The sequence below is a fragment of the Otolemur garnettii genome, unplaced genomic scaffold (assembly GCF_000181295.1).
Source record: "Otolemur garnettii isolate 467f Iridium unplaced genomic scaffold, OtoGar3 scaffold00044, whole genome shotgun sequence".
NCBI lineage: Eukaryota > Metazoa > Chordata > Mammalia > Primates > Galagidae > Otolemur > Otolemur garnettii.
This window is the reverse complement of record NW_003852439.1, coordinates 5,789,225-5,800,764: the sequence shown is the minus strand read 5'-3', so window position 1 is coordinate 5,800,764 and position 11,540 is coordinate 5,789,225. Positions and strand designations below refer to the sequence as shown.

At 38.6% G+C, this 11,540-nt stretch overlaps 1 protein-coding gene across 1 annotated transcript in view; it reads right to left on the bottom strand.

Moving 5' to 3' along the window:
* Window positions 1-11,540, bottom strand: part of LOC100961636 (acyl-CoA synthetase medium chain family member 1) — a 43,536-nt gene that overhangs the window by 28,284 nt on the left and 3,712 nt on the right. The window contains exons 2-4 of the mRNA XM_012805677.2: window positions 9,433-9,643; window positions 6,395-6,602; window positions 4,680-4,820 (exon numbers count right to left, since the gene is read on the bottom strand). Coding sequence (XP_012661131.1) covers window positions 4,680-4,820; window positions 6,395-6,602; window positions 9,433-9,643 — 560 coding nt within the window. The remainder of the gene's footprint in view (window positions 1-4,679; window positions 4,821-6,394; window positions 6,603-9,432; window positions 9,644-11,540) is intronic.

Below are 11,540 nucleotides of genomic sequence, written 5' to 3'. Positions count from 1 at the left end.
AGGCGGAGGCAGGAGACTCGCTTGAGCCCAGGAGTTGGAGGTTGCTGTGAGCTGTAATGCCATGGCACTCTACCCAGGGGGACAGCTTGAGTCTCTGTCTCAAAAAACAAACAAACAAACAAAAAAAAACCTCCAACTATTATGGTGCTGGAGGAAATCACATTGTTCATGTCTGTTAGAATTTCTCTTATAAATTGAGGCATATTCTGGTTGGGTGCCAGAATTTAACATTTAATTATAAATGTTAATAATTGAAATCTCATCATGTTGAGTATTGCCCTTAAGTGACCATCCTTATCTTTCCTTACTTTTGTTGTTTAAAGCCTATTGTATTTGCAAATAAAACTGCAACCCCTGCTTTTTTCTGATTTCTGTTTACCTGGATAACAGATGTCCATCCCTTCACCCTAAGTCTATATTTATCCTGTAAGGTAAGATGAGATTCTCGTATGCAGCAAATATCTGGTCTGAGTTTTTGTGTCCAGTCAGCCAACCTGTGCCTCTTAAGAGAACAATTTAAGCTGTTCACCTTAATTGAGAGTATTGATAAGCATGGTAGTATTTTGGGTGTCGAGTTTTTCAAAAGTCCAGTGGACATTTTTAATCCTTTCACCACTGTGGAAGTTGGAATTTGATCAAAAGTTTCTGAGTGAGTTTACTTTGATGGTGGAGGATTGTGCTGTTCTTTATAGAGAATAGGTCTGAGAATATCCTGGAGAGCTGGTTTAGTTATGGTAAATTTCTTCAACATGTGCATGTCATTAAAGTATTTAATTTCTCCATCATAAATGAAACTCAGTTTAGCTGAATACAGGATCCTGGGTTGAAAGTTATTTTGTTTAAGGAGATTAAAGTTTGATGACCACCCTCTTCTAGCTTGAAAGTTTTCAGCAGATAGATCTGCAGTCATTCTAATGTTCTTCCCCTTGTAGGTTATGGTTTTTTTATGTCTGGCTGCTTGCAGAATTTTCTCCTTCATATTAACTTTGGCAAAGGTAATTATAATGTGTCTATGAGATTTTTTATTTGGGTTGAGTTGTGCTGGGGTTCTGAAACTGTCTACTATCTGAATTTCAGAATCTCTTGGCATGCCAGGGAAGTTCTCTTTGATTATTTCATGAAGTAGAGCATCTGTATCCTTCAAAGCAACCTCACTGCCTTCAGGAATTCCTATAAGGCAAATATTAGATCTCTTCAAATTATCCCAGAGCTCTCTGAGAGAATGACCCATTTTTGCTCTCCGCTTCTCTTCCTCTTAGAGCATTTGGGAGTGTTCAAAAGCTTTGTTTTCAATGTCAGAGATCCTTTCTTCTGCCTGTTCCATTCTGTTAATGAGGGATTCTACTATATTTCTCAGATCTTTGAGGGCTGCAAGTTCCTGCCTCAATGTGTCAAAATCCTTGGTAATTTTGTCATTGAATTCGTTCAATTCTTGAGACATCTTTTGAATTACTCCTTGAAATTCTAATTCCATCCTTACCTTCAATCTGTTGATCTTATTTTCTATCCAAATTCTGAACTTGATTTCTGACATCTCAGACATTTGTTTATGAAAGGGATCTTATGCTGTGTCTGCCAAATCATTCCTTGGGGGGAGTTGATCTATTCTGATTATTCCTGTTGCCAGAATTTTCCCATTGATTCTGCCTCATAATTGTTTTTCACCAGTTGGCTAGAGGGGCAGGTAAGGTAAAATTGGATTGGGAGCTCCTAGAGTTGTGGTTAACCAGCCCTTTGTCAAGGATCTGGGACTGGTGACTGCAGCTTTTTCCCCTACAGCTTTGCAAAGGACCCATACCATATTAGAGTCTGAGGCTGAGGAGACCTACTTGGTGTGATGGGGTTAGGTGGCTCAGCAGGTCCTTGGGTGTCTTGGGTTCAGCAGGTCCTTGTGTGATCCTAGTGGATCTCTGGTTTGAAGTCTCAGCTGAAGTTTGCTTTCCTGGAGTTGCAGCTTGCCTCAGCAGATGTGACCTGCAGTTATCACTCCTCTCTCAGCTCAGCTCCCAGTCTTCAGCTTAATTGGGTACTTTCTGAACATTATCCTTCCCTCTGGATGAGAACTTCTGTGAAAGGCTGGCTCCAGTCAGCCATCTTCAACATGAGCTATTTTCAAGTCTCTTTAGTTCTATGCATACTACTTTTCATCTCTGTGTGCTTCCGCCCATCTTATTTCACTTGAACAGAAGGATTCCCCTTCTCTATCCCTTTAGGGATTTTTATTTTTTTAAATTCTTTATTAAATCATAACTGTATACATTAATGCATTTATGAGGAACAATGTGCTGATTTGATATACTATGTGGAATGCTTACATCACTGATTAACATAACTATCTCCTTTCTTGTTTATTTGTTGTGCTAAGACATTCATACTCTATTCTCAATAGTTTAGAAATGTATCATTGCATTATGCACATTAGGTTAGGTCCCCCCAAACATCCTCCTTCCTCCCAGCTTCCCTCCTCCTCTCCCCTGTCCTTCCTCTTCCCTTTAGGGCTTTTTAAAAAATAATTTTTGTTTCAAAATATTAGGAAGTGCAAGTGTTCTTGTTACATGGATGAATTGTATAATGCTTAAATCAGGGTTTTTAGTGTGTTCATCACCAGAATAGTTTATGTAGTACATTGTACCCAATAGGAAAGTTTTATACCTCACTCCCCTCCAATTATCCCCCTTCTTAGTTTCCAATGTCCTTTATACCACTTTATGACTGTGATTAACCATCATTTAGCTTCTACATATTAGTGAGACTATGTGGTGTTTGTTTCTCCACTCCTCTATGGTATATCTATACCACATTTTCTTTATCCACTCATCAATTGATGGAAACTTAGATTGATTACATATCTTTGCAATTATGAATTGTGCTGTGGCAAACATTCAGGTACAGGTGTTTTGTTTTGTTTTGTGTTGTGTTGTGTTTTGTTTTTGGTATAATGACTTATTTTCCTTTGGGTAAATATTTACTAGTGGGATTGCTGAATCAAATGGTAGGTCTGCTTTTATTCTCCATTCTATTTTCCATAGAGGTCTTACTAATTTACAGGCCTACTAATAGTGTATGAGCATTCATTTTTCACCATATCCATGCCAACATCTATTTGTTTTTAAATAATGGCCATTCTGACAGGGGTATGGTGGTATCTCATCATGTATTTGCATTTCACTGATGATTAGTGATGTTGAGCATTTTTCGTATATCTGTTGGCCATTTGCCTATCTTCTTTAGAACAAAACTCTTCTTTCATATCTTTTTCCCACTTTTTAATGGGGTTATTTGATTTTCTCTTGCTGAGTTGTTTGAGTTCTTTGTAGGTTCTGGATATTAGTCCTTTGCCAGATGTACAGTTTGTGAATATTTTCTCTTATTCTTTATATGTGTCTGTTTCCTCTGCTGATTATTTCTTTTGTTATGCAGAAACTTTTTGATTTAATTAAGTCAGATTTATTTTTGTTGTTGCTGTATTTGCCTTTGATGTCTTAGTCATAAATTCTTTGCCTAGGCCAATGTCTAGATGAATTTTTACTGTAGTGTCTCTCAGAATTTTCATGGTTTTAGGCCTTCTATTTAGGTCTTTAACTCATCTTGAGTGAATTCTTGCATATGGCAACAGACAGGGATCCTGTTTCATTCTTCTACATGTGGCTTTCAGTTTTCCCAGCACCATGTATTGAACAGGGAATCCTCTTACCGATGTGTGTTTTTGTCTGCTTTGTTAATAATTAGTTGGTCGTTGCTATATAGTTTTATTTCTGGGTTCTGTACTTGGTTCCATTGATCTATGTCTCTACCTTTATACCAGTACTATGCTGTTTTAGTTAATACAGCTTCATAGTATAATTTGAAGCCAAGTAATGTGATGCATCCAGATTTAATTTTTGTTTAAGATTGTTTTGATTATTTGGGATCTTTTATTGTTCCATATGAATTTTAAGATTACTTTTCTTCTAGATCTGTGAAAAATGATGTTGATATTTTAATAGAATTATATACAACCTATAAATCTCTTTGGGCAGCATGGACGTTTTAACAATATTAATGTTTCCAATCTATAAGCATAGAACTTGGTCTGTTATAAATACTACTAGTTGAAAAAAAGGAGGGAAAGAGATGGAGAAGATTGGCTTAAAATTGATTAAATGATTAACCCAAGGCTGGAGCTTCAGCCTACATGTATCATTTGCTATAAGTTCCCGGCAGTAGCTGGGTGTATCTTGTTTTCAGATATTTTCTTTCCTAGCAGCTCATAATTGGGAAACTCCAAGTCTGATTTGCCCATAATATGGAAGAAAAGGAGATCTATCACCTCAGGCATATTTCTAGAATATTCTGTTTCTCCCAGTAAACTGTGGAGCTGCTATCAGGAAAATAATGGCTTATCATTTGTGTGGCTTGTAGAATGTCTAGTGCTCTGCTCACCTTTTCTCCCTGCCTCCTGTGAAGATGCTCAGGTAGGACCCAAATGTGCCCCCTGTGTTGTTCTGAGGCCTCTGTCAAAAAATACTTAGGACTTCCAGCCTTTACCTCTGAGACCCGCTGAGGTCTGAACCATGGAGACTGGAAGGGAGGAACAGGATTGTGTCACTTCTATTTAGCATTCCTATCCCAACCACACACATAGCACATCCCTCACCCCAGACCTAGGAGCCAGCCTCTGTCAGCGCACTCTTTCCTACCATGAAGGGAATGAAGATCGTAAGGCAAATCCATGGCAATGTGTTGCCATCCTGGGGAGTCCTGTGGTCCCGCTGGTGAAGAAGATGACCATTGGGTCCATTGTCTTTGACTTAAAACAAGTGTGATCTGGGGATGCTGATCTGCAAACAGATTCAAGACAAAAACAGAAAAGCCATTTGTGCTGTTTTTGCCTACTCTCTGGGGAAGCAAAAGAATGAACATGAGACATAGACAGGAAACTGGGAGTATGCATCACTGTAGGAAAACCTGAATATGTCAGTGCTAGGTATAAAAGTGACTTTATGGATGATTCAAATGAGTGGACTGGAATTTTTTCATTTGAAAAATTGAAAATATACAGTGAATTTTAAAAAATGTATTGAATGTTTAAGTAGCACTTTCTATGTTCCAGGCAATGCTTTAAGCAATTTACAAAGATGAACTCATTCAATTCTCAGAGCTAGGAGGTGCGTACTACTCTAATGATGACCACTTTGCAGATAAGGAAATAGAGGCTCAGAGAGTTTCAATAACTTGCCTAAAGATGGCAGAGCCAAGATTCAAACCCTGTGTGAGCTATATCTTAGGCTCTTAACAACACAGCTGTGATTATTGTTGTTTTTTTTAAACATAAACTAGTGTTATAGGAATTTAACTATGATCTCAGTGAAGAGGGGTGGAGAAAAGAAACCAAGCAAATGCGAGAGTGAAAGAAATATATATAATTATTGCATTTGATGTACATCTGTCCTGGCATAAATTTGAAATGGCAGATAGAATTTTTCATTCTTTTAGTCTGCCTTGATTCTCAGGAGCTTCTCCTGGACTGAGAGGCCCTTGAGCCTGCTAACATTGTAAATATGAGCATCCTATGATGTTCAAAGGAACTGAAAATAATCCCAACTGGGAGAAAGACTAACTCTTCTGGCCTTGATCAGAAATGGTACTGTACTGATTTGGGGTGATTTAAAGGAATTTTCAAGAATGTTCTTGATTTTAAGCTGTGTGCATTAAATTGTGAAACTTTGGAATCTAACATCAGATGTGACTTTGGTGTAATGTTTATTTTTAGGGGTTAAAATTAAGAGTTTTAAAAACTCAAATGTCACTCTAAGAAAATAAATGCAATATAGTTTGTGTGATGTGAGACAGGCCTGAGTGCTTACAGAATCAGAGATTTGGAGATGGAAAGGGTCTTTCTTACCTCCAACCAACACTTCCTTAACTGTCTGCAAATTGTCTCTAGAACTCAGTCCCTAGGGATGGAAATTGACCTGCCAGTTGCCTGCCAGCCACAGCTTGCAATTTCATTTTTCTTGAGGTCTCAAGTTTCACCTTAGAAATTCATTTTAATCTTTTATTCAACATCTATAAATTTATTTTACATAAAAATATTTTATATTTACCACTTACAAAGAATATGTTACACCATCAACCCCTGAGTTTACATATCTCCTTTGCACAGTCCCAGGGGAGAGTATACTTTAATGAGAGAAACATGGAAATTCAGCTTCCTAAAAAAGTTTAACTTCTATGAGACCAAGAGGAAGAGGAAGGAACTAGCCCAGAGTCACACACAAATCAGTGACATAGATGGGAAGAGAAAGTTTCTGACATCTGGTGAGCTTCGTACAACTGGTTGCTATCTCCCAGCACTTAGGGGTGGATGACTTTCTCTCATCTTTCCTGATATATCATCAGACCAGAAACTTACCTCATCAGCGATCGGAAGTCCAGCCACCCATTTTGCCTGTGATCAGACACCAGGATCTTGGTTTTCAGAGCAGGGCACTCTGAAGCCACAGAATCCACATCTGGGGCAAGGGTCTCTGTAGTCATGATGCCCTTGGCTTTAGATACTTGAAGTCGGTAGAGAATGTCCTTTGCTTTCAATTGGATGGTCCCTGGGATGAAAATGATCCCTGGAGATTAGAAAGAAACAACTTGTTTTGGTTTCTTTTCCACAACTGTAGGCCTCAGGCCTGGCTCATCTGCATAGAAATCCCTTAACCTCTTGCTGTGCATAGTACTGTCCATAAACCTATATCATCAGCACCACTGGGGATGCAGAATCTCAGGCTCTGCGCCTACCTAATGAATCAAAATCTTCTTTCTAACAAGTTTTCCAAGTGATTCCCATGCACATTAAAATTTGAAAGCCCTGTCCTGACATTCTACTCTAGATAGATTCCCCCCCCAAAACTCTGCTTTACACCACTTTATACTGGATCTGGGAGTGTAAATGTGTATGGGATAGCATCCTCAACATCAGGATTAAAAAACTGCATCTATGCCCCCATCTTTCCACTCTTCTTTTCCTCTCTGTCAGTCCTTTGATATCATCTTGAATCTCCTCTACTCCCTTCATTCCATTGTTCTTCTGAACTTTCTTACCTTCCCTTTTATCTCCTTCACCAATATTGAGTTCAGGCCATTTTGTTCCCACTCAGCCTTTGATTCTCTCTAAATACCCTGTTTCAAAACTTCCTATACACATCTCCCATGTTATTACTTGCCTAAGTTCCATAATGCATTGACTCTTCCCCTTCACATTTCTTCTCTGTACTAACACCTGTACCTTTTCTCCAGGAAAATATGCTCTTCATTCTGATGTTGAAAGTACTGCTTCTTCTGCATCTTTATCTCCTACAACTCTATTCTCAATTTCAAAATGGCCATTCTGCATATAGGCTACCCCCAACTCTAAGCCTTTGCATGTCCTATGGCCATGCTTGGAATGCCCCTCCCTCACTTCTAATTCTCTTTAATCCTGCTTATCCCAGAGGACTCAGCTCAAGTCTTGGATTTACCATAGACCATCTCTTAACTCTACAGGTAGTGCATCCTTCCATCTCTATACTTCTTCCATTGCTGTTAATTCTTGATTCCACATGAGCTAGTTGAATTAACTAGCTAGTTTGTTTGTGAGGGAATATGACACAGACAGAGACTATATGAACAAATTTATGGCAGAGTGTTGTGTGAACATGCAAGATAAAATCAAAGAGGTGATTCAGAAAAGAATAATGAAGACATTTGCAATATATTGTTTATCACAGCTCAACTAACAATCACCAAGATATGAAATCAACCCAAGTGCCCATCAACCCATGAATGTATTAATAAACTGTGGTGTATGTGTACCATAGAATACTATTCAGCCATAAAAAAAGATGAAGACTTTACATCTTTTGTATTAAACTGGATAGAGCTGAAAAACATTCTCTTTTAAAGTAATATAAGAATGAAAAAGAAAGTATCCAATGTATACTAATATGAAGCCACTAGATAAACTAATACATGTCCACACAAGAGAAAATCTCAATTTAATTCAAGTTATGGTGGGGGAAGAAGGGAAAGAAAGAAGGAGGGCATTGGTATGCTCTCACCTAATGGACACAATGTAAGGGTATATGCCATACCTTCTGGATATAGGGCACAAGTACAACAGGGATCTTACCTAACAAAGCAAACAATGTAACCTAATTGTTTGTACCCTCACATCAATCTGAAATTTAGAGTCCCAAACTGATTCTAATTTATATAGATAAAAAATAGATAATTAAAGTGAAAGGGAGATCTCTACAAAAAGATTCTAATTAGCACATATAGAGGGCATGATAGAAATAGAAAATTCCCATAGAAAACCACTATAGTAATACTCAATTCAGTCAAGAATCATCAATGGATACTCAAACCACACTGTAAAGGACTTCTGGGAAACAGGAATATTCATAGTCCCACAAGTATTACACCATGGATTACAAAGAAAAAAAGGTTCCTTTACAAAGGAGAAATCTGGCAATACCACCTTCCTTAAGTAAGAGAACAAACCAACTTCTTCCTTTGACATGATCCTGAGGAAAACACCACACTATAGCATTCCCGCCAGAAGGGTTTAATCTGAATACAATCAAGGCCTTTTCTTTTTTTTTTTTTTTACAATCAAGGCCTTTTCTTGTACATTCTTAAGATAACTGGCTTGGGCACTTTAAAATGCTGTTGTCATGCACAAAAGGCTGGGGACCCTCTCTAGGGTAAAGGAGATTGAGAAGACATGACAACCAACTGCTATGCAGGATTCTCATTTGAGTTTTGGATTTAAGGCAAAAAAAATTAGTTATAAAGGACATCATTGGGGCTGTTGAGGAATTTTTTACTATGGATGTATATCAGCTAACTATATTACATCAAGATTAGCCTTCTTGTGTGGTGACTCTATTGTGATTATTTGAAGGGAATATTTTGGATCTCAGAAGACACACACTTCTCTGTGTTTGTGGGTTACTTGGTATTTATAGGTGTCACAATGCCCACAAATGGTTCTTAAATGATTCAGTAAGAGAGAGAGAACTCAATTTGGGAAAGTGTTAACATCTGATAAATCTGTAGGAAAGTAAGAATGTCCAAGACTGTGCAAGAGAGACTACATGAGAGACAAAACGTATGACATTGTGTTTGAGAGTATATGAATGTGAGTGTGAGGGAAAGAGTAAGAAAATCTGTGGGGGAATGTGAGAAAGAGAGACTATAAAGAAGAAAGAAGAGAAGGGAAGAGAAAGCATTTCGTCTCCAATAAAATTGTTAATTCCAAGAGGTCAGGGAGCTTTGCTCTGTGGTCCCAGGATAGGAGCTAAGGCCAGAGCTTCAGAGCTATGTTGGTGCTGGGCTAACATCCCAGCACCAAATATCCCAGGACCAACCATCTCCAGCCATCCCTGAGGTCCACTGGGACCCACTTGTACCACTGACCTGTCCGGATGCAGCCCACCGTCGCAAGCCACCACTCAGGCACTTGAGGTAGAATCAAGGCTAGACGGTCTCCTTGCTGAAGGCCACAGGTCTGCTTGAAGATGTTGGCTACACGACACGTTAGGTCTGTTATCTCTCTGAAGGTCCATTTCAATTCTTCTCCTTGCCTATTCACCCACCAAAAGGCTGGGTTTGGACCTATCTTGCCCTCCTGGTGAAGATCATATACCATATGTTACTTCCTGCTTCAAAGGGAAAGGGTGCTCTTTCAGCTAATTAATTGCCAAAGAATATAGTCACATGCTATAGCTTAGAGACTCACAACCCATTTTAAGGCATTTACAGAGCGAAAAGTAGTTAAAGGATGGGATGGGATGCAATAATTTCTCTGACCTACTATAACCACCTCCCTCAACCCATATAATACCATAAATCACCTTTATGTCCCAACTGAAGATTTAACATGTGTCTATCTTAGTCCCATGGGCTCCTCTTCGTGTATCGTCTTTCTCATATATAAAATGGGGACAATAATACCATCTAAAATATAGTAAAGGTTTATTTTTTATTTATCTTTTTTTTTTTTGAGACAGAGTCTTGCTTTGTTGCCTTCAGTAGAGTACTGTGATGTCACAGCTCACAGCAACCTCAAACTCCTGAGCTCTAGTGATCCTTTTGCCTCAGCCTCCCAAGTAGCTGGGAGACTATAGGTGCCCAGCACAACACCCTGCTATTTTTAGAGACAGATCTCACTCTTTCTCAGGCTGGTCTCAAACTCTTGAGTGCAAACATCCATTTGCCTTGGCCTCCCAGAATGGTGGGATTACAGGCATAAGCCACCACACCCAGCTAAAATACAGTGAAGTTTAAATAAGTTACTTAGGGACGGTGCCTGTGGCTCAAAGGAGTAAGGTGCCAGCCCCATATGCCGGAGGTGGCGGGTTCAAACACAGCCCCGGCCAAAAAATGCAAAAGATAAATAAATAAATAAATAAATAAATGAGTTACTTGAATCAGCAAAGCACATAACAGATGCTGGCACACAATATTTGCTCAATAAATATTATTACAACAAAATAAAATTTAAATTAATAACCTAATTGCTAATAGTTTTTTAATTAAGGTACTTCTACAGGTGAAGACAGCAAAACAGCAGGCAGGGAAGCTCTGGGCCCTTTTTCTCCCATAGAAACATTAAACAATAGGTGGACTAAAATAGCTTTGTGAGAGGTCTAGAAACCAGCCAAATATCTGTAGCAACCAAAAAAAATGCCCTAAACATGAGAAGTCCATATTTGAAATGGTAGGAAATACCATTATGCTTTTGTTGGTCATTGCCCCACCTCCTCCCTCATATGGTACAGTTTGGTTAAGAGGAAGTCACTCAATTCCTAGCTCCTCTCTTGAGACAGAAGGCAAATAATGGAACTTGTCTGCAATCTTCTGGCTTGTCTAGGAGCTGATGAACAGGTTTTTGTTTTCTCGGAGTTGGAGGTCAAATGGAAACTGTGGCTAGTTTGAATATCAATCTGAAGGTTTCTGAAAGCAGTGGCAGGTGCCGTGGTATGTGGAAAGTTCAGACTTATAGGCACTTGGGGAGCAAGAGACTACGGAAAAAGGAATATAGTAAAACATCTAATGCCCTGAGAAGAAGCAAGGATGTATCTCTTAGGGAAATGAAGAAATTTAAAAGCAGTTACATAGATGGGAATATTGGGGGACTGGAGAGGAAGCACATACATAGGCTCAGAAAAGATAAAATGGAAGCAAAAGCCTAAGAAGACCTTAAACATTTACGCTGGGAAGATTGGTGGAGGTCTTCCCCTGCGTGGGGCTAGTCTGCATGACTGAGAGGAAGGGGGCTGTTTTTCGTTTTTTCCAAAATATCTAACTTTCCACAACATATTATAAAGCATAAAAGAAGCAGAAAAATATAGTCCATTCAAGGGAGAAAAATGAATCTCTAGCAACAAAGCCTGAAGAAAAATGGACTTCAGTTATTAGACAAAGATTTTAAACAATTGTCTTAAATATATGCTCAAAGTGTTAAAGAAAAAGAAAACAGACACATACCTAAATTTTGTCTAATTTAAGAAAAACTAAGAGGG